Source organism: Sorghum bicolor, chromosome 6, assembly GCF_000003195.3.
Source record: "Sorghum bicolor cultivar BTx623 chromosome 6, Sorghum_bicolor_NCBIv3, whole genome shotgun sequence".
Lineage (NCBI taxonomy): Eukaryota > Viridiplantae > Streptophyta > Magnoliopsida > Poales > Poaceae > Sorghum > Sorghum bicolor.
In genome coordinates, this window is record NC_012875.2 from 57,460,162 (window position 1) to 57,482,976 (window position 22,815).

A 22,815-nucleotide genomic window follows, 5' to 3' on the forward strand; every position below is an offset into this window, starting at 1 on the left:
GATGGGCTGGCCCACTAGCCGTTTGTCGGCACGTACACCAAAGCAGCATCGGGCCCTGAAAGGCCCGCTCCAAGCCCAGTCAAATTTCCGCAGGACCTTGACCCAGTTCACCCCTGCGTCGTCTTCTCCCGTTCACCCGTGTCCTCTCTCGTGGCGACGACTGGGGGACCCCCGGCCTCTTCCGCCCTAAACCCTAAACCCTTCCCTTGCTGCACCTGCCAGGTATGCTCGCCCCTTCTCTTCCCTTGCTTCTGTGCGAAACCGAGCGCCCAAACCCTAACTTTAGCTATTTGGGACTATTTGTATTGGGAACTGATTTAATCGAAGTTGTATATACATGTATTATGACTACCAGTAACTTCGTTTTGTTTTGGAAAACTTTATCGGGTTCTTCAGTGGTTCCGGCCTTGTTATTTTAACTTGCAAAATGGTTGGTTTTGCAGTTTTAGATTTTACAGCAACGGATTGATTTGGCCAACACGTTGAGTTTGGGGTCCAATGTCTGAATCAGCACAACCTAGGTGAGTTATCTTGTTCATTACATCAGTAGACCTTGGCTTCTGGTTATGCAGAGGATTACAGCTGTCTTGGGGTTGTTCAAATTGCTTACTTCGTGAAATGGACTAAATAGCTGCATGAAGTGATCAGTATTGTTGCCTGTTGTTTGATGCTGGGTTCAGGGTTCTTACTATGTTAACTGTCAAATGATGTCGCAGGGGAGGGGAAGTTGATAGCAATACACTGCGAATACTTGTAGCAACTGACTGCCATCTAGGCTACATGGAGAGAGATGAGATACGCAGGTTTGATTCCTTTCAAGCATTTGAGGAGATTTGTGCATTGGCGGATCAAAACAAGGTCTGTAAGAGTCATATTTCTATTGACATCACTTGTTTTCCCCAGCTCTGGTGAGCTCATTTGTTGTTTAATTTGTGAGAATGCATTGCAGGTAGATCTTATTCTTCTTGGCGGTGATCTATTCCATGAGAACAAGCCGTCGCGCTCAACCCTGGTAAAAACAATTGAGATTCTACGGCGCTACTGCCTAAATGATCAACCAATAAAGTTCCAGGTTGTCAGTGATCAGACAGTCAACTTCCCAAACAGGTTTCATACTTTGGTGATCAATCTACATTAAAGGCAACTACACCTTAGAAGCTCTTGTAGCAATGTTGTTCACTTCTGAAATTCATTTGTTCACATACCATTTGAGGACTTCTGAAATGTGTAGAAATATATGTTTGTGTTTTGTTTCATTTTCATATGAAAATTTCTTATTGCATTCTCAGATTTGGTAAGGTAAATTATGAGGACCCTAACTTCAACGTTGGTCTGCCTGTGTTCACCATCCATGGAAATCACGATGACCCTGCTGGAGTGGTATGGACATTGTTTCTTACCATCTGAATATTGTGTATTATACTGAAATTGTGCTTATGATGAATGACAGCTTCCTTTCATGAATATATGTTTCTGACTGTAGGATAATCTCTCTGCCATTGATATTCTTTCGGCTTGCAATCTTGTAAATTATTTTGGAAAGATGGACCTTGGTGGCTCTGGTGTTGGTCAGATAGCAGTTTATCCTGTACTCGTAAAAAAGGTGCAGCACTTTAGCTACAAGCAATATCTTCTTAATGTTTTATGCGCTGATTCATTGCTTTCCTATTATTCCATTTCAGGGCATGACTTCGGTTGCACTATATGGTCTTGGCAACATTAGAGATGAACGACTAAATAGAATGTTTCAGGTGCCTTTCCATCTTCTTTCTTGACGACTTTGAAATAATTTAGTGACACTGGAACAAGAAACTGCTTAGATAATTCAAACATTACATGCCAGCTTCTCTTACTATTGATGTCATATTTTTTGTATTGCAATACTTCAGACGCCTCATTCAGTACAGTGGATGCGACCTGGAACTCAAGATGGGGAATCAGTGTCTGACTGGTTCAATATATTGGTACTTCATCAGAACAGGTGGACATAGCAAATTAAACAACAAAGGAAAATAGCTTGTTCAATTGTTGTTGGCCCTTCATTTGTTTAATGAAAGCGATCTACAACTGAACTCTTGCAGGATAAAGACAAACCCTAAAAGTGCCATCAATGAGCATTTTTTACCACGTTTTCTGGATTTTGTTGTTTGGGGCCATGAGCATGAATGCCTCATTGATCCTCAGGTAACAACTTGAGATTTTTTTCCTACGTTATTGAGGACTAAAAGGCTTTGTTGAGTTGTTGCTGTATGTTTTTTAAGGAAAAAAAGCCATGCACTCATTGTATATATACTATTTACAGGAGGTCCCTGGAATGGGCTTCCACATCACTCAACCAGGCTCCTCAGTTGCGACATCCCTGATTGATGGTGAAGCAAAACCAAAGCATGTTCTTTTGTTAGAAATCAAGGTTTTCTTTCAAGACAACTCTCATTCTTTCTTCTTAATATGATGATACACAGCTCTCCTGTGTGTTCGAGAAAAACAAACTCTCATCATGGTTAATGTGCTTGGTGTATTTTCAAATCCTTACATGTTTCATAAACAGGGAAATCAGTACAGGCCAACCAAAATACCTCTGAGATCTGTCAGACCTTTTGAGTATGCTGAGGCATGTCACTTTCATATTTCATGCTTCGTATATTAGTTAGTGAATCTCACAATTGATATTTGTAGGTTGTGTTGAAAGATGAAGCAGATGTGGACCCAAATGATCAGGCCTCTGTGCTTGAACATTTGGATAAAATTGTGAGTTCGTGTTTTGCATTCTATTACTGAGTTTTCATCCATGTTATTTGAGAAACATTCAAGAATGGTTTGTTGTTAATTTCTCTAGTCTAGCAAGATTTTGTTGTTAAATGTTAGTTTCAGTAAAAAAAAATTGTAACTGGCTTTTTATGGGTGTTGTATTACTGAATTGCTTCAGGTAAGAAATCTGATTGAGAAGAGTAGCCAACCAACTGCCAGCAGATCGGAGCCCAAACTTCCGTTAGTTAGAATCAAGGTAATAAAACTCAGCATATGACTGGGTCTGGGTGCAAAGTCATCAAGAAAGAAAGAACAGGTGATATTGCTCATTTTGTTTTGCAGGTAGATTACTCTGGGTTTTCAACAATAAACCCACAACGTTTTGGTCAGAAGTATGTAGGAAAGGTACGTGGTACTACTGAAGCGTGCTGCCTCAATCTTCCTTTAATGCTTACTTGCATGAACTTATTTGATAATTTTGTAAGGTCGCAAACCCTCAAGATATTCTCATTTTCTCAAAATCAGCAAAGAAACGCCAGACTACAGGAGGTATTTCTTTTTTTTTAATCAAAATCTTATATTTACTTATTGAGAGCAAGCTACAAATAACTCGTTCATTTTCTTAATGATGATGAGATGGTGTGTCTTTTAACTACGCCTATCTTGTAGATCACATTGATGATTCTGAGAAACTTCGTCCTGAGGAACTAAACCAACAAACAATCGAAGCTCTGGTTGCAGAGAGTAACTTGGTACTTTTTGAACTGCATATACTGTGTCCATTTGCTCTATGTTTGAGGACGGAATAAATGTTGTTATCCGTTCTATTCTTACTAGCTGCTTCTAACTGCGCGGACTGAGCAAAGATATAATCTTCTCCATATTCCTCTGTTAGTTACATAGTTTAGCATACCAATTTGATTCATTGGGTATATTAATTTAATTCCATAAAGATGTCTGGGTAGAGTTCCATTTCTAGGCATCGCAAAATTCCCAGTCTGTAATCAGGCCCTCTCAGTGTATCACATGGTCTGGATATGCACATGATGTGCTGTAAGGATTATTTCATTTTCAATCCCTTCTCTCTGAAGTCGTTATGTGCACTTAAAATGTAAGCTTAGCTTTACAACAGCACACATTCCTTCCTTTGGTTTCAGAAAATGGAGATTCTTCCGGTTGATGATTTGGACATTGCATTGCATGATTTTGTGAACAAGGATGACAAGATGGCATTTTATTCATGTTTGCAGCGAAACCTTGAAGAAACCAGGGTATGATTCCCCACCATTTTCTATTGTTAGCTTTAGCTCTGCAGTTGGGCATATGATGCCAGAGAATAATCATAACATCTAAACCCCAAAGCTTGATAAATATTTTTTGCAGAATAAGTTGAGTTCTGAAGCAGATAAATCCAAAATTGAGGAAGAAGACATAATAGTCAAAGTTAACGAGTGCATGCAGGTATTAAAGCCCTCTACTTTTCTACTATAATCATACAGTAATGTCCTGGCTCAAATAGGTTAACGATTCCACATCTTCTACCCTCTAGGAACGTGTTAAGGAAAGGTCCCTACGCTCCAAGGATGGCACACGCTTCACATCAAGCTCTCAGAACTTGGTGCTTTATTATCTTTGAGCCTTAATACTCTCTCTCTCTCTCTCTCTCTCTCTCTCTCTCTCTCTCTCTCTGCATTTTGTATTTTTCCACCGGGCTGGATACTGGACAGCTAATAACTCTTATGACATTTAACTAGGACATTGGAGGTAAATCTTTTGCAGCTCAAAGCAGCCTGAACTCATTCAGTGATGACGAAGACACCAGGGATGCACTTCTTGGTGCAAAATCAACTGATGTTGGACGAAAATCATCTGGATTTACTAGACCCTCCAAAGATAATGCTGATGTTGCTAAACGTGGTGCTTCCAAAAGAGGCAGGGGAAGAGGCACCAGCTCAATGAAGCAGACCACTCTTACTTTCAGCCAGTCGAGGTTGTTAATTCAAACCTTTATCATTTTTCCATCTTTGAAGTTTGAACACTTTGAATTTCAATAGAGTTCTTTGTTGCCATGGAGAAAAGTATGCAGCCATGTCCAATTGGAATAGCCACATCAAGCCTAATTTTGCACTCAAATGCACTTTATGGAAGTTGCTGAATTTTTGCTGCCCTGCTTTCTGGCTTCAGTGAAGCTAAAATGCTCTTCTTTTGGGAAAACTAACTTCAATGCTAATTTACTAGTCAACATTTGCAGGTCAACTACGGTTATCCGTAGTGAGGATGTCTCCTCAGAGGAAGAAGCAGATGCAAATGAAGTTGTTGAAAATTCAGTATGTCTATTTCCACAATTTTTATTGGTGCAGGTCTATGAAAATAAACTGGACTACCTTGTATGCCTGCCCAATCATCTCATGATCTTTTTTTATTCTCAAATGCTCACAGGAAGAAGAGAGTGCGCAACAAGTTGGGCGTAAAAGAGCAGCTCCTAGAGGTAGAGGAAGAGGTAGAGGTTCCACTGCAAAGAGGGGGCGGAAAACAGATATTGCTTCTATCCAAAGTATGATGAGCAAAGATGATGATGATTCAGAAGATGAGCCGCCAAAGAAAGCTCCTCCTCGGGTCAGAGAATATCGCCTCAGTGTTCTTAGTTCACATATTGTAGCCATTGTGCTGCGCTACATCTGAAAGCAAACATATTGTGTCAAATGAGTTTGTTTATTAAGATTTGTTTTTGGTCTTTCGCAGGTCACAAGGAACTATGGCGCTGTCAGGAGGAGATGACCCTTAAGAAAGTTCTTGCTCATGAGGGTTTAGGGTAGGTATGTGTCTTAGAAGAGCCGGTGTTTTCATCAACCAGGACGTTTGACACAGTTTGTTTTGCCGTGAACTGACTGTATCTTGTCCACGCCCGAGTGTAACGAATTTATACATCTTGTAGCTGCTAAATTCCAGCGGTTGCATTGTACATATTATGCATGTCAAATGAATTCTGATAAATCATGGTGTTCGTCAAAGATGAATTGCACAAACCAGGTGTCGACAACAGTTACGCCTAAGTATAATGGATTTATACATACTTGTAGCTGCCAAATTCCAGCGGTTGCATTGTACAGATTCTGCATTTCAAATGAATTTTGAGAAAGCATGGTGTTCGTCAAAGCTGAATTGCACAACCCAGGTTTGCGTATCTTATCATGAAGCCCCGGAATATTACGAGAGAACTATTCATGAATCAACCTTCCTCTGTTAGAATTCAGAGCAAAATGATATCCGCCAAAATGAAAACTTTTGAACAAGATAATCCACAAACGTGCTGCTAAAGGCGTTGCTTTGTACTGTACATAATAGAGGCACAACGGTTCCCTAGAACCAGAACCCTGTGATTTATATGTATCTCGTGTTATCTATAGAAAACAAACTAGCTGCCAGCAAAGCTAGTTCTACCAAGGGCTCCGCCATTGATTCATGTTGTTTGGTGCAGAACCGTGAGGATGGCTCGGAGGTGGCGCCAAAGCAGCATTTGGCGTTCGGTGCACATCTGCCATCAGTTGAAGAAAACGTGCGTTAGCAGAATATTACTTCCATATTCAACAGGATAGTACTGAAAGCACGATCAGATAAGGGTGCATTAATGATTGTTAAATTCAGGCAAAACCAAGTGACATGCAACCTGAATAGTGAATAACAAGTAAGCTAAAACAGATTAGCCTACGAAGATGACAACTAATGTGCTAAAGGAATGGTAACTATTGGTTTTTATGGAAAATGCACATGGCTTTCAATAATGATTGGTAAAATGTACAAAGTGGACTAAATAGACTGCAAGACGATCACTTACCATGAGACTGTTGTCCATAGTACGGCGGCCTGTAACTGTCATAACTCCATGAGTAAGAACTATCTTGATTTGGCACCCACTGAGCAGCTGGTTGTGGGCCATGTGCTGGAAGAGTTGATGGTGATGACACCTGATGTGGCCTCCCAATCAGATTTGCAGCTGCATAGCCAGGTGCTCTATAGGCTTCTGCTGGCCCAGGTGCCTGGTAGAGATTCCTGCTACTCATGGGAGCCTGACTACTTTGGTGCATCTCGGTATTGTAAGGATTAGGGTTGTATGGGCTTGGGTTCCTATGGGAACCATATGTACTCTGTCCATATCCAGGAAGTGATGTACTTTCGTAGCTTGCACGGACTTCGTATTGGTTTGGGTTACTCAGGTAGCTTGAGGGCATCTGATATTGGTTTGGAGCACTTGGATAGCCTGAACGGATTTCATGTTGGTTTCCTGTTGGACTCTGGAAACTTCGACCATTGCGTGATGCCTGTCCATGTGTTGTGTTGCCTGCAGTATACACACCTGTGCTGAAAGTAGCAGCACTGCTAGGTAGGGTATCAACTCCATATGAATTGGCCACTGGTGGGTAAAAGCCTGGCATTGATGACCTTGCACTAGGATCAAGTGAAGCAGCAGTCCCAGAATATGTTGAACTAGCCTGTAAGCATCCGGACATCAGAACATTGCTGTATAGCTTTGCATATTGAAACTAATCTGATCCATGATGACACAAAACATAGAAGGTACTATTTCAAAAATAACAATAAAGGCACATTACATGATTTTGGTTGCTGGAATTTCCATAGCTTGGGGTCACAATTCTTGGCAACACACGCTGCATTTCATCTAGGGTTCTCTGAGCCTCATCCCTAGAAAGCTCTGTGAAGATTACCTGAAAATTGTTTTTAAAGCTCAGTGAGCTAAGTAATCATTCGGGGGTAGTCAGAAGATGCTGTACAATTATATCAAAATTTGTGTATACCTTGTCAAAAGGCTCCTTCGAATTAGGCATGTCCTTTGACAGTGGTAGGACAAAATTGGCTGAAAAAGGTAATTTAAGGTAACTGGTAAGTAATGGATGTAGAAATACTGAAAAAAGTTGGACAGCAAACATGTTACTTGAGAGTAATAATAAAATAATAATGTGCGTATGTCCAGGTACCTATCATTTCATTAACTGCTTCAGCTGGTACTTCCTTTCCCATCTCATCAAATCGCTTTGCTGCCCTGGATTTCAGTTCACTTGGAGTTGGGAACACGACCACAGCAGTCTGTTGAATCAGGGAGTATGTGACATTAGACACCTTATGAACCAATCCAGTGCTACCATACAGAAAACCTAGCATTTCTTTTTCTCTTTTGCAGCTTACCTTGCGGTAGTTAGCAAATGACCTCAGCTTGCGGATACGAGCATTCTTGTAAACATTTGTTTGATCAATAATGAAGTTGCGAGGGGTGTTTGCAGCCCTAGTCAGCAATTTGTTGAAAATCCATGTAGCACAATCCATCAGTCGATCAAAGCGCTCACCATAGTTATTCTTACGCAACAATCCTGGCACCTGCAATGATCAAGGCTGTCATATATTGAAAAGGCAGCACGTTTAAAAGAACACCATACTATTGCCACCAGAAGGAAAACCAACCTTCATTTGCTCCAATGCAAGGTTAGTTCCCAGAAGGATAAAACGTTTCTCCTGATGCTCCTTGACCCACTTCTCTGCCCATGTTGACTTGCCTGAGGCCGGAAGACCAACCATCATCATGACCTCACATTTATTTTGCTCAAACGAGGGGCCAAATACTGAATTCCCATGAGTAACAGCCGAGGCCCAGGGTTCATAACCATCAACCGGCAGCAGCCCATCCTCTCTGCTGAACTGCATCTCTACGACAACATTCTTCAGCAGGACATGGGGAAAGAGTGCGGATCCCCACTGCATCGGCCTCAGAGGAGCATCAACCAGACCAAGCCCTTTCTCACTCGCATCAAAATGCCTCACGATACCAAGCCATTCACCGTTCCTCGCGAACCCGATCGACGCCATGGGCTTGGAATCGAGGTCCACGGCGCAGACGACCGTGTCCCCGACCCCGAACTTGACGCCGTAGTTGACGAACCTGCGCTGGTGGGAGAACTTCCCCGTGCCCCCAAACCCGAAGCTGTGCTGGGACTCCCCGAGCACCCCTACGGGATCATCCCCTCTCGAGACCCCAATGCGGCAGAGGTGGCGCTCCTCGGGGGTCGTGAGGTCCATCTCCACCGGCTGCTCGGCGACGATTCTGCACCCGAAGCAGTACCGCCCGCCGCCCCTGGCGCCAACCGTCGCGCGCGCGCCGGACCAGCAGTAGGCGAACCCGCCCTCGTGCAGCGCGCTCCCCCGGAGACCGCCACCGTCGACATCGAAGTCTGGACGGACGCCGCGGCGAGAACACGATTAGAGACGCGCGTAACGGAAACGGAAGCGCAGAGAAGACGTGGGGGGTTGTCGAGTGCGTGAGTGCGTACCGAGATCGCAGTCTGCCGGGTTGAGCACCACGCGCGGCGATGGCTCCGCGGCGTCCGCCTCCGCTTCGGCATCGCGCCGGGGCCGCTTCGGCGGTGGATGCGCGGAATCGTCATCGCGCGACCGCGACGCCATTGGGTTTGCGAGGGGACAGACGGAGGAATTGCTGCGCGGTGGTTCATCTCCTGCTTTATTGCCTCGTCGACTCGTCGGCACGGAGGGGAACGACAGCGAGGCGTTGGGCCGTGAAACAGGCCCACGTGTAGAATTCGGCTTTTACTTGGCCCGGCCTTGTCTGCTTGAGTCGGTGCGTCTTGATATGGGAATTTTTCTTATGGATCTGGGCCTCTTTGGTGATTTCACATGAGTAAATTTAAAAAAAAAGAGATTTCACATGAGTATGAGTATGATTTGCTAAAAAAAACATGAGTATGAGTATGATGTAGATTGTGCCAATATAAATCACGTGAAATCATGAGTATGGGTATGCACAAGTATGAGTATGATGGATTTTCTTAGAAGATGGAATTAGATTACCAACCTAGATCACAGAGAAAACCAACGTTGTTGGGATCAACAGGTCGTACATTTTTTAACAACTAGGAGGATTTTTCGCGCGTTGCCTCAGGTATAAAGGAGGAATATAAATATATAACTTTTTTATTAATATAATCATTGAAATTATATTCATAGTGGATGACGTGTCTCGCTGATGTCAATATCATAATTCTTGTGCTAGTGAACTTTAATGCAAATGGTAATAGATTGCTGATGGGGACACTTTGCATGTCAAAAGAAATTGACAGTGGCAAATAATAGTGGACTGCTGAGGTGAACGCTTTGCATTTTAAGAGAAATAGATAGTGGGGTTGATAGTGGATTGCTGAGGTGGACACCTCGCATATCAAAAGCAGGGGCGAATCTATGTGCATCTATTGTGGTCAGCTGACCCGGTATTCACTTAAAGCTCTTTAATTCATTTGCAAATTATTTTTTCAAATAGAGAACCAGCATGTGTTTGACCCCATTGTTTAGTTTTTGACCCCAGTCTGATGAAGAGAAGTAGATAGTGGGATTTTGTTTTATAAGAGTTTATAGATATAATCACCGCTTTGACTAAATACTAAATACAAATGAAACCAAAACAAAATCCTCATGGAGACTAGCCCGAGGCATACTAACACATGTACGACCATGGCTCATCGACCGTTTAAGGTGCCACCCATACTAAGTGGCACCTTAAACGGTTTGTGAGCCATGGTCGTATATCCAAATGGTGTTAGAATTCATTCTTTTGTCTTATAAGCTATATTTTTTTTCTGCCAATCAGCAGTGTTTTTCTCTTATAATAAATCAGTGAACAATATTTTTAGTTATGATTTTTCAGACCAACGAACAGATAGTAATAATATGCCTAGTTATGATTTTTTAGACCAGCGAACAAATAGTAATACTAGATGCTTAAGTTAGTGCGGTGCTGTTTTTATGATACTACTACTATTTTGCTGTTTTATGATACTATTACTATTTTCAAAAACCACGTTATTCAAATAGGTCCTCGTGCGGTGTTTGATGGCTCCTCCTGAGATGCTCTTTAGAGGAGCCCGAGTTATTTTGGAGGCTTTGTTTTTTTTTAAATTATTGAGGAGCTTTGCCAAACAGGTTATAAAACTCTCAGTCAAAAGCAAAGGTGTATATAAGAAGTTGGTAAAATTCGCGTGAATAGCATTTTGCAATGAAATGATTCAAATGAAACTAGGGGAAGACATTGTCAATGGGGCCATTCTTACAACACTATATCTTTGTCCGAGCGGTGAAGAGAAACTGTGAGAAAGCATCGACGAAGCGGTAACTTTGTCCGATAGGATCTGAAAACGGTGTCTGAGGCAGGCAGATCAACAAGTCGCAGCGCAGTCAAGCAAGGCACGTCGGTCCAAGAGCACGAGCACACGACGTTGCCGGCGCGGGAGTCCGAGATCTGAAGGCGCGGGAGGAAGGGAACGGGCGAGAGGATCTCCAGCAGCCCGCGAGCGGGCGCGGCGGTTAACGCGTCCCAGATCCCGGCGCGGCGCGGCGCCTCCCGCCCGGGCCCTGCCGGCGAGAGCAGCGAGGCGCGCGGGCGGCCCGATGAGGCGGCGGCCGTTCCTGGACCAGCGGCGGCCGTCGTTCAAGCGCCGGTGGCAGCAGCGGCCGTGGTGGGTGCGCCTCGCGCTCTCCCTCCTCCTCGCACTCGCGTGCGTCCTCCTCCTCGCCGTCCTCCTCGGCTCCCCCGACCCCGGCGCCTCGCCGTCCACCTCCGCCGCGTCCTCCGGATCCGAGACCACCTCCGCACCTCTCCTCCGTCAGGTAACCACGTCGCATTTTTCGCATTTCGAGGGATCGTTTCGTTATCGCGCCGTTTGACTACCAGCATGCCAATTTTAGTCAGTAGCCATTGCACCTGCTGAATCTGCTTAAGCTGTGTATAGTGCTAGCTTTTGTGGGAAGATGATAATGAGTGCTAGCGAGTAGTATTTGAATGTTTCTTCAAACCTCTCCTCTTGCTTGCAGAGATCTTACCTGGAGGGCATCACGGATGCGCTCAACATGACTGACGAAATGCTGAGCGCCCGCTCGTTCTCGAGGCAGCTCATGGACCAGATTTATCTAGCCAAAACTTATGTCATCGTTGCCAAGGAGGCAAACAACCTGCAGTTCGTGGCGGAGCTTAGTGCCCAGGTACGGCGGGCGCAGAGCATCCTTGCGCACGCTGCAGCCCATGGGGGCACGGTGATGGAGCAGGAAGCAGAGAAGGCGATCAGGGATATGTCGGTGCTGCTCTTCCAGGCGCAGCAGCTTCGGTATGACAGTGGTATCACAATCATGAAGTTGAAAGGCCAGATTCAGTCCCTAGAGGAGAAGTCGAAAGCTGAGGCAGACAAGAGCACAAAATATGGCCAGATTGCAGCTGAGGAGCTCCCAAAGGGACTTTATTGCCTTGGTGTCCGATTAACCATGGAATGGTTCAAAAGTCCTGAGCTTCAGAGAAAGTTTTCAGACAGGAGCCCATCAGTGCAGAGCAATCTAAGGGATAACAGCCTCTATCATTTCTGTGTCTTCTCAGACAACATCCTTGCTGTTTCAGTTGTTGTCAATTCTACGGCTATAAACTCGAGGCACCCTGACAAGGTTGTTTTTCACCTAGTGACTGATGACTTGAACTATGCTCCGATGAAGGCGTGGTTTGCCATGAATGACTACAGAGGAGTCACTGTGGACATACAAAAGGTGGAGGACTTCACCTGGCTCAATGCATCATATGTTCCCGTTCTTAAACAGCTACAGAACGCTGCTACCCAGAAGTTCTACTTCTCTGGCAGTGGTAATCGTGGAACACCAATTAAATTCAGGAACCCAAAGTACTTATCAATGCTTAACCACTTGAGGTTCTACATTCCGGAAATATATCCTGAATTGCAGAAGGTGGTATTTCTTGATGATGATATCGTTGTTCAGAAGGACCTGTCAGAATTGTTTACTATCAACCTCAATGGTAATGTGATGGGTGCTGTAGAGACTTGCATGGAGACATTCCACAGATTTCATAAGTATCTTAATCATTCCCACCCTCTAATCCGTGCTCATTTTGACCCTGATGCTTGTGGCTGGGCATTTGGTATGAATGTGCTTGATCTGGTCGAATGGAGGAACAAGAATGTGACAGGCATATATCATTATTGGCAGGAGCGCAATTCTGATCATACCCTATGGAAGCTTGGGTCTTTACCACCTGGGCTTCTTGCTTTCTATGGCTTGGTTGAAGCATTGGATCCCAAATGGCATGTTTTGGGACTTGGCTACACAACTGTGGATCCTGCTACTATCAAGGAAGGTGCAGTACTGCACTACAATGGAAATATGAAGCCATGGCTCAAAATTGGAATGGAGAAGTACAAGAGCTTTTGGGATAGCTATGTGGACTATTCACATCCTTTGATTCAGCAGTGCTTCATGCGTTGATTGTTGTGTATCACATTAGAAATTTTTGTAAGCTCTGTGGTAGATATGTCCTAAGCGCATGCTCCAACTGCCACACGTAAACATTGTAGTTAAATCAACTGGCTTCGCTCTCAAGTTACAATCTCTGACAAAACATCAGTGGCTGTCTGTAGCACATGTAGTTGATGAAGCAGAGCAGTTACATATCTCCAGCCACAGGTAAACAGCACATGAGCTAAGACTGCGATGCAGTAGGCTGCTACTTGAAGTACATCCACTACATACATTCATAACTTGCGACCATCAATGTAATTTTTCCATTTTTTATTTTTTGGGTGAAACAGAACCACAGAATGGAGATGATGTAGAATTGATTTTAAATTATTGAGGTGTTACAACAAGTTTTGAGTTACATATCCATATTTATTGGATGTTAAAGACTTACAACAGCTAAGCCTTTTTCTGTTTATTTATTTATACATGTTGAGAAGTAAAGTCACATATCTCATTTGCAGCACTACCTGAATTTTGTTTTTTCTTTCTTTCTGTTCAATGTTTTCACATCTTGTGTGAGGACGGTAAAGCTTATTTGCAAATACATACCTTGTGGGAAAAAGTTCATCAATACTATATTTAATATGAGAGAAGTCTGTGCATCCATTTATGTGGAGAGACTATATGTATGACTTCATCTCATGTGGTTGAACTTCAGATGAGCTACAACACAGGCAAGTGTGTACAGGAAATAAAGTGTAAATACATTACATAATCAAGTCCACAAAAGGAATCCATTTATAATATGATAATAACTGTTACTTATGCTGCCTTCAGCTACAAAATGACAAATGCAGTTGCATATATGTTATTCTCTTTCTTCTCTACTTCTCTTCGGAGTATGCCATTTCCAATCCAAAGTTCATGGGTTTGCTGAGGCATCTACCTCAACAGTGCCCTTCCTATTCCTTCTAGATCTGGACCTTCTCCTTCTATGTCTCTTGTTTGTTTCTCTTCTTTCCTCATTATTTGTGGATGTGCTGGGGTTTACATCTGTGGGGACTAGAATAGGTTCCACTGCTTGCGTTTTGTTTTGGTTGGCTTCACTCAAGCTGTCTTCTGAGCTCGTGCCCTCAGGATTTATTTCTTTCTCATTTTCCTTCTCCAGCACTTTACTTTCTCTGCTGTGGTTGCTGGCCTCACCTTGAGGGTCCTCCACCTGTCTTGTGCCATCTGATTCTTCTTTGCTGACTTCCTCGTTCCCCTGCTGAAGCTCAGATTTATCTGAATGGCTTCCCTCTGGAGCATCATCTGATTGCTCATTGGCATCACCTTTGTTCTCTTGAAGCTGGTCATCTTCTATGTTGGTTGTTAACTTTAAGAACTGTTCTTGTGAGGAACTGTTATCTTGTTGGTTGCTCTCCCATGCAGTGGTGTCGTAGGAATTTTGTTCTTCTGCTGTAACAGGTACAGAACTATTGGTGTTTTCAGATTTGTCAAGTACCACAAGGTCAGAAGTTGCATTAACGTTTTTTGCTTCCACTACAATGCCCTCATCTTGGTGGTTGCTATCTGATGGATTAGTGTTGCTTGAATTTTCTTGTGCTGGAGCAGACATGGAATCACTGGAGTTTTCAGATTTGTCAAGTACCACAGTTTCAGAAGTTGCATTTTCGGTGTTTGCTCCCACTACAATGCTCTCATCATTGTGGCTGCTCTCTGATATAGCAGTACTGTTGGAATTATCTTCTGCTGTAGCAGGAATGGAATCGCTGGAATTTTCGGATTTGTCAAGCTCAGGCTCAGCTTCTTTCTGCTGCAGGAGTTCCTTTATAGTTGTCGTCTGATCTGGGTTTGAAGCAGCTGCATTCTCTTTCATTTGGTTGATATGGCTCTCTTTCTCCACAAGAGCTGCTTCCAATTCTTTCTGGGTGTTGGTAAGATATGTGGTGGTAGTTTCTGAATCCATGAGCTTGTTTTTCAATTCTGCCCTCTCAATACTCAGGACAGATGTTTTGGCTTCCAGTTCGTCAACTTTCCTCCTCATCTCTTTATTAATTTCTTTTTCTTTCTGCCAAAAACAAGACAGTAATGTTTGGTTGATGAGGTGTTCTTGAATAACAGGCTGGATAGATAATTCATAGAACAACTAACAGAAAAGGCAGATAGAATGCTCTAAAGTGCTACAGCTATTGCAGTTTACATCAACAAGTGGACCGTACTTACTGGTAGAATATTCTCAGTATTTACTTGCAGAATAAGAGAATGTTCAATTGAATATACTAGCGACTTAGTTGGCTACCTGCATTTTAAAACTAACCTGTGATGTGATGCCCCCAGATAAATGTATATCTGCAAATAGTGTCAATGTTGAAGTCCTCCCTGGGGTGATTTATATGGACTAACTTATGAAGGCAGATTCTAGGTTTGACACTATCTTCATGGTTTGGGTTTAGAAAGATTTTGCATGTGCAACGCTGTAGTTTTGTTGTATCCATCTTTCAACGTGGGAGTTTTTCTACTGCTCCTCTGTAAATCGTCATGTTTCCATTAAAACGCCTGCAAAATTTGTGCTTACATACACTCTAAATTGGCAATATGATGGTTTTGTCATGACAATACCGAATGCAAATAGAATCATACTTTGCATGATATTGTACTGTTTCTTATATTTTACTTACCAGTGGTAACAAGAATTCCCTGATCTAAGCATACAGGCAATTCTCTATATTCAATTGATGGATCTCGACTTTTGAAGTATTATGTACCAATGCATTTTGAATCTATTTGATGATGAAACGTTTCAAAGAGAGCTGATGTTGTGGTATTCCATTAACTCATATTTTTGCGCTCAGTTTAGTGCACTATGCTTAATTTAATGGCCCTATATAATCCAGAGACTTGAAGGTGTTTGAAGTTAATTGAATACTTGTAGTCTGAGACCCTTGTTTCGATTAAGAAATCTCCGTATAAGGGCCAAAATTTATCTACAATGTGCTGAATTGTTAGTTAGAGGGCACTATATTCTGTCATGTATTCGGGGGACATAAAGTTCTTTTTTGGGTAGTGTTGTACAGACAGAGTGGTTTATTAGTGTCCTGCATGTCTTCAGCACAGGTGAAGTCTTATTCGCTTGAGTTTATCAGCCAAATTTGCTAGCCATTCAACTATGTTTTTCTCTCATAACAAATCAGCCAACGGTACTTTCTTCAGAACTTCAGATGGATACTGTAAGCATCAATTTCAGTTACAGCTTGTAAATCGTTGAATAAATTCAACTGATAGCCTATTGATTAAGAGTACTTAATTAGTTGATAGTCCAGGACTCCAGGTGACAAAAGCAGGGTATCCATTATCTACTGACACTACTGACACAGTCGGTCAAAAAGTGCACGCACAAAGAAACAGACATTCAGGCAAGCTACAGCTATCTATTAGAAGCACAATTGGTGATGCATGCAAACTAATCATGCATATCCAATACCTCGAGGAGTACTTGGAAGGAGATGAGCTGCTGGTCGCGTTCCTGGAGGAGGACGGTAAGGACACGGCGCTCCCTCATCTTGTGCAGGATGCCGACGCTCACCGCGGCGGCTCCGATGGCCAGCAACACCAGCAGAAGGTACGGGGGCACTCTCTTGCTGCTGCCCATTGTGTGGTTTCTTGATCTATGCTTGCTTGCTCCCATCTCCTCTGTGTATGCACCCTCTTATGGTCACCCTTTGCAGGATCCTGTGATGCTGTTTACTGCAGAATGGGGCAAATGCTGTGGCAGCAGCTTGAAGAAACTGGGGTTTCCTTTTCGGTTGCTTCGGTTCTGGAAAGAGTATTAAGCTTGCTTAGGAATGGTGTAACGAGGCACTAGGTGGCGCCAAGTCTTAGGGCTAGTGTACATTGTGTATACTTCACTTGCTTCAAGGTGGTGATGCACATGCTCATCTTAGTCTAGCTGTAACTGATTTGTTTGAGCCATATAGAGAGAGAGAGGTATAACGCCTGGCTCTCTTTGACTTTTGATGGTTATCGTTAGATTTAGGCAATATTAACTAGGATGCTTGTATTTGCATCTGAACTCACAGTAAAGTATCATTGTTCATGTTCGCTGCCCATCAAACTCAGCAGCCACTGGATCAGGAGATCCCCGACTAATGAAGTGACCAGAATGACAAAAAAGGACATCACCATCTTGTACAACCACAAAATCTTCTGTCAACAGGAAATAATGAGCTCATGAAGTTCTCCAACGAAATTTTCAAGTTATTATTCATGAACGGTGTCAAGAAAAATGCATTATATAGAAGATGACTACATGTCTACATGAAGTGACTTAGGTCCACCATCTTCAAGAAATTCCTATAATAATAAGAACAATGTGTATGGGAGTGTTCCCATGATTCTTATTATTCGTTGGCACTTTTTTTTTGTATTAAAAAGGAAGAACACACATTGATGATTGGTTCAGCCCAAACAATCGTAATGTGTAACAATCTCATTGTAACCCTTGTCATCGCGATGTAAATTATTTTACTGAAGATTATCCATGGATGCAATCATCGTTATATGCTGCAACCTGATCCCGGAAGATAGCACACTATAATCCCTATCGATTCACAGATCAACACTTTAACCTTGCTTCAGCCAATAATTTCGAACAAACCTACAAAATAGTCCTGGAAACACAAGGATAATTAAAAGTGAGGGTAAAAACTAACTTGAAAATAGAATGAAAGATGCAGTCCCAAACAAAAGAAAGCAAACAATGTAATACACGGGACGCAAATGGGTGACTATTCCAAAAGCATCGAACGAGTGTACAAATCTAAGAGGACATTTAAATTAAATTACCTTATAACATGTCCTGGAAATGGCAGTTGCACCCAGGCTATCTGAAATCGCAAGTTTTCTTTTGATTAAGTTCCATGAGAACACACACAACAGATAACTTTTAACTGAATTTACTCGATGCACAAGAACGGTAGCTGAGAGATAGAGTGCTTATAGCACAGAATAAATCCACACTTGTCACTGCAAACTGACAAACGCCATACACATGTCTGCCAAATTCGATGTACATAACCATTCCACTCACGAAAGGGAAGATGAAACCACTGTATATATATTACTTTTAAAGGGCTGCACATTTCACTCACAAAGGGGAGATGAAACCACCGTATATATATTATTTTTAAAGGGCTGCACGTTTCAGTGGAGTAGCACAGAAGGGACTTTTCAAGCAAAGGCCGCTGGTAACACGAGGGGCATTTCGAGAGAGGTCTGCAGGGTGGCCGACTGCTTCTTTCTTTTCTTTACAGATACTTGACGAGAAGCCAAACAATGACCGCAAGAATCACGATGGCAACGACAGATAGAAGCAGGCACATGCATGAGCAGCCACCTTTGGTGCGCTTGTTCAGAATTGCAAGCCTCTTTTGCACACGCTGAACAAAAGAGAATTATGTATCAGTGTTCCATTGCAAACTTGAGAAGTTTGAATAGCATGTGGCAGTAAAAATTTCTACATAGTACTCCCACTTACAAAATGTAAGTCATTCTGGGTTTTCTAAGTAATAGCTTTTGCTATGTATCTAGACATAGTCACATAGTGTATTCAGAACTTTACAATTTCGAATGGGAGGAATAGCAGTTAATCAATTCTACGTAGTAGTAGTTTAAGCTATAGCAGCGTTTTAAATACTGATACTAATTGCTAACCTGAAGACGTGAATTTGTAATATCAACATGATCTTCAAGGTCATCCTGCAAAACAAAGATAAAGAAGTTATCATCGAGTGCAAAAGGCACAAATACAACTGTTTTTTGTTAGGGGGCACTAACTATCAATCTTGTGTGCAGGGTAAGTTCTTCATTGACTGCTAACGCAATATGCTTTGTGCTCAGCACTGTCTCTTCCAGCTTCTCAAGACCCTCATCTTGCTCTGCAAAATGTTGATACACAACTCAAATAAATAAAGCACCATGAAATGGTCCTTGCTCCCACAACTGTCATTTCCAAGAAACCTAGATCTCTACCAACCAAATATGAAATGCAAATGGCGTGAAGAAACAGTGCTACATTATCCCATGCAAACAGTTTATTGCACCCTTTTAGTAAGGTCCATCAAGCAAACACTACTGAACAAACCACAATAAACCAATACCTTTCATAATTTGCCTCTGAAGGCCAACAATTCCTTGGTTATCTAACCCGGCAACTCTGCTCATGTCATCTGCCTTTTTACTCTGACCAAGCAGATCCTCCCTAAATTGGAAAAGAAAAAAAAAGGGTACATATTCACATACTAGTTCTAACAAAGAATCATAATAATACTTACCTGAAAACTTGAATACAGTAAATTAATGTGTTTCAAAAATAGATCAAGATTTAGGAAGGAAGAGTTCCTATAGAGATCATTGCTAGCACGACAGACCTGTTAGCAAAGTTTGACATGTTGAAACTTGTTGCCATCTGCTTTGCTTTAGACTTCAAACTAGAAAGCATGTCTTGGCGCTTATGCATCTCCTTGTCAGTGCTGCACAAGTCAAAATAAATCAATTTCAAGCAAAAAATGTTTGATAGCACGAAAAAAAGAGTAAATGTCTGGACATCAAACTATGAAGTTCTTTGTCAAGGAATCATATCTTTCCATTGACACGCAAATCCTTCTCATAATGAATTTTCTCTAAACTTATACATACAAAACATGTATCTAGAGAAATGATGTCCACACCATCCTAGTAATCAGCAGAACAAGGAATCATGTTTTCATTTGTAAGCAGGAAACCATTTACTAGTATAACCAATAAGTTAACACTCTTTTCATGTAATAACTTGTTTGGATCAGTGCCCAGCAGGCATCCAAGTTTTGGCCCTGCCCATGCAATCTGGCTGGGATGCAATGCTGACGCATCAGCTGGAGAGCGGTCCAAGTGCCACACATTTTGTAACAATCTTTGGACCCAGTATGTGATCCATTTATACCATTAACGTACTTGTGATTTAACCTACACAAAGACCCATGATGGATATATTTCAAAATTTTAAAAATCACTGACATGTGGGCCCCACATGACAATCACTGTTTTAGAAATTTTTTCCATGGTTGCAACCAAGTCCAATTTTGGCTTGGTTACAACTTACAAACCGAACACTGTATTTATAACACAAATTTGGTATTATCCTAACTTTGGCCATGACCAATATTTGGGTTAGGCCACCTGGGGTCTAGACTCTACAAGAAAACAAACCATTGGATGATCTATTCTGGAACAATGTAAAATTATGCACAGCACATAAGCCAAAAAACTCAATTTTTAGTACAGTGCCTGACATAGCCAGCTTCATAACATTACATTTCATCACCTAAGGAGTTTATCTTTATTGATTCACTTATTCATGGCATAGTCCAGTGCTCAATCATTCGAATACCACTTTGCATCCCTAGATCTAGTATCAGCCATTGTTAACACCACAATCCTTCATTTATGGCCGCATGCAATATTGCTCAATTTTGATTATAAGGACACGTTGAATATGGAATTGACAGAACAGATCATTGGTCTAAATAAGTTCTCCAAGATTCAATAGCTGTATGTTTCATTGCTAAGTATCAGACTTGAGAAAAACAAATATGGTGTCATTGCAAGCACTCAACCAATCATCAGTATCACAGAATTACAAAAAGTAGTTGCACCAGGACATACATTGACTTTGGAGGAATTCTACCAAGCAATGACTCCAAGCTATCCAGTCTAGTCCCAAGAATAGTTATTTTTCTCCGGATGGCTGAAGTATGCCGCATAATTTCTGGGCCTGATTGTGGAAGAGACCCTCTATCGGCAATCATGGAACTGATGTCATCAGCAAGTCTGGATGCTTCATTGTACTCCTTCATCCATGGGTCCGAAGATGATGCCATTGCTGCTTAATTCAAAATGACAGAACATGTCATGTGAGCAGAATTTGGATAAGCATAATAGCATAAACAACAACATTGTAACCCATTATCATAGAATTTCATTGTAATAAACTAGTATCATGCAGAGCCCTTTCATATCCATGTAAAGCACCACCAGACCTGTGGTTGAAAAGGCAGGGAGCTCTTACGAGCAAGTTATCAACAGACAGTTTCTAGGCATTTCTGTCTATCAATGCCATTATTGAGTACAACAAGCTTAATGGAAAAGGATTTGCATATGTAGAAGAATTTTGTTCGACTAGAGCAAATGATACATCATGAACCTGCAAGAATAGTATTTTTTTTCCAGCACACCTACCCTTGGCATTAAGCACGATAGAACTAGGCATGGGCTAAGTACACCAAGGTAGCACTTAGGAGAAACAAGACTACTCGTTACAATGACCATTGCCAAAAAATTTGCTTGCCTCCGCTGCAGCTAACCTCAACACAGCTTGTTGGTCACGGGTCAGTATTTAATCATGATGGTTCTCAGATAAGCTGCAACATCCCAGGTTCAAACCACAATTCTGACTTGTAGAACTTGCAAGAAGATAACTCCCCTCACAGCAATTACTAATCCTACTGCACTAAATTCGTAGAAGCCTCGTGCTAAACGCAGAAAGACCAAACCAAACTGCTAGAATTCGCCATGAATCCAAAGATTCCCCCATGATATTTGAATCGCGCGTATCCATTTACAAAAACACAAAAATCCCCAGCCGCCGTTCCCCAGAAATACCCTCCCGAGATCCCAATAGACACGCAACCTCACCCGGCGGCTACCGATGGGGAGGAAATAGAACCTAGAGGAAAGGAAAGATCAGGGCAGGAATCGGCGAACCTGGTAAATCTGGACGCGCAAATCGGAACCGGGCCTAGGTCGAATCGCCTCCCCCTTTCTCTTCTCTCTTTTTCCGCGTGTCTTTGACGAAGCTGTGGCCAGCAAGAAAGAGAGGCAATAGTTGGACCTTTTCTTCTTTGGCCTTGTTTAGTTCACCCCAAAAAGCAAAAAGTTTTCAAGATTCCCCGTCACATCGAATCTTGCGGCACATGCATGAACCATTGAATATAGACGAAAGCAAAAACTAATTACACAGTTTAGTTGGAAATCGCGAGACGAATCTTTTGATCCTAGTTAGTCCATAATTGGATAATATTTATCACAAACAAACGAAAATGCTACAGTGCCGAAATCCGAAATCTTTTCGGAACTAAACAAGGCCTTTTTATTAATTTGTTTGATGAGAAATATAAAATAGGGTACGGGACGCCGTTGCCGTGGGTGCACGTACCTGACGCGGGTAAGGGGATCGGCAACGGCAACGCTAGGATGTCGGGGCGCCGGGCGTCCGTCGTCAGGGCGCTGGGCCGTCCGGGCGGATCCGGCGGAGGGAGGAGGCCCGGCGAGGCGGCTCCGGGGGAGGTGGGGCGGGGGAGGGCAAGCGGAGGGAGGATGGAGGCCCGAGTGTGGGGCAGTGCCGCAGTGGGGACGCGGGGTACTGGGGTAGCTTTCGTGCCTACATATGAACCGTTGAATGAAGATCTGATGGCTGTGAGCATTTTGGTTTTTAACTTAAGACTTCAGTTTTCCGCCGTGAAGATAAGATAAGCTGGAGCAGCATGTTTTGCAAATGGACTTTACATTTTTATTTTTATAAAAATTTTTTAAAAACCTCTATTCAACGGTTTGACAATAGAGTTTTGTATTTTGGTTAGCTTGGCAAATTTCTAGCCAGGTTTAACATATATGTCAACCGTGTATTGCGCTTGACATTGTATATCTCCGCGCGTTTTCCTTCCC

General features: G+C 42.4%; 5 protein-coding genes across 5 annotated transcripts; 2 read left to right on the top strand and 3 right to left on the bottom strand.

Moving 5' to 3' along the window:
* Positions 63-5,745, top strand: LOC8079542 (double-strand break repair protein MRE11). Its single transcript, XM_002447134.2, has 23 exons — positions 63-222; positions 444-521; positions 717-858; positions 950-1,107; positions 1,290-1,380; positions 1,484-1,603; positions 1,683-1,751; positions 1,890-1,981; positions 2,082-2,184; positions 2,303-2,410; positions 2,549-2,611; positions 2,677-2,748; positions 2,927-3,004; positions 3,091-3,153; positions 3,234-3,297; positions 3,418-3,500; positions 3,906-4,019; positions 4,132-4,209; positions 4,298-4,366; positions 4,503-4,738; positions 5,000-5,075; positions 5,188-5,364; positions 5,491-5,745. The coding sequence occupies exons 2-23, from the start codon at positions 499-501 to the stop codon at positions 5,524-5,526; spliced, it is 2,115 nt and encodes a 704-aa protein (XP_002447179.1). The 5' UTR covers positions 63-222; positions 444-498; the 3' UTR covers positions 5,527-5,745.
* On the bottom strand, positions 5,956-9,247 carry LOC8068443 (heterogeneous nuclear ribonucleoprotein U-like protein 1). Its single transcript, XM_021462919.1, has 8 exons — positions 9,087-9,247; positions 8,224-8,987; positions 7,951-8,139; positions 7,743-7,851; positions 7,563-7,621; positions 7,359-7,472; positions 6,584-7,238; positions 5,956-6,283 (listed from the first exon to the last, which is right to left on the bottom strand). Exons 1-8 carry the CDS (start codon positions 9,217-9,219, stop codon positions 6,186-6,188), a joined length of 2,121 nt encoding a protein of 706 aa, XP_021318594.1. The 5' UTR covers positions 9,220-9,247; the 3' UTR covers positions 5,956-6,185.
* LOC8079543 (probable galacturonosyltransferase 10) lies at positions 10,785-13,579 on the top strand. Its single transcript, XM_002447135.2, has 2 exons — positions 10,785-11,430; positions 11,635-13,579. Exons 1-2 carry the CDS (start codon positions 11,212-11,214, stop codon positions 13,081-13,083), a joined length of 1,668 nt encoding a protein of 555 aa, XP_002447180.1. The 5' UTR covers positions 10,785-11,211; the 3' UTR covers positions 13,084-13,579.
* Positions 13,837-17,908, bottom strand: LOC8068444 (dentin sialophosphoprotein). The gene is made up of 2 exons (XM_002448561.2): positions 16,541-17,908; positions 13,837-15,127 (listed from the first exon to the last, which is right to left on the bottom strand). Exons 1-2 carry the CDS (start codon positions 16,742-16,744, stop codon positions 13,979-13,981), a joined length of 1,353 nt encoding a protein of 450 aa, XP_002448606.2. The 5' UTR covers positions 16,745-17,908; the 3' UTR covers positions 13,837-13,978.
* Positions 17,996-22,483, bottom strand: LOC110436404 (syntaxin-52-like). Its single transcript, XM_021463489.1, has 8 exons — positions 22,307-22,483; positions 21,856-21,947; positions 20,758-20,974; positions 19,485-19,586; positions 19,215-19,315; positions 18,892-18,992; positions 18,769-18,813; positions 17,996-18,494 (listed from the first exon to the last, which is right to left on the bottom strand). The coding sequence occupies exons 3-8, from the start codon at positions 20,970-20,972 to the stop codon at positions 18,363-18,365; spliced, it is 696 nt and encodes a 231-aa protein (XP_021319164.1). The 5' UTR covers positions 20,973-20,974; positions 21,856-21,947; positions 22,307-22,483; the 3' UTR covers positions 17,996-18,362.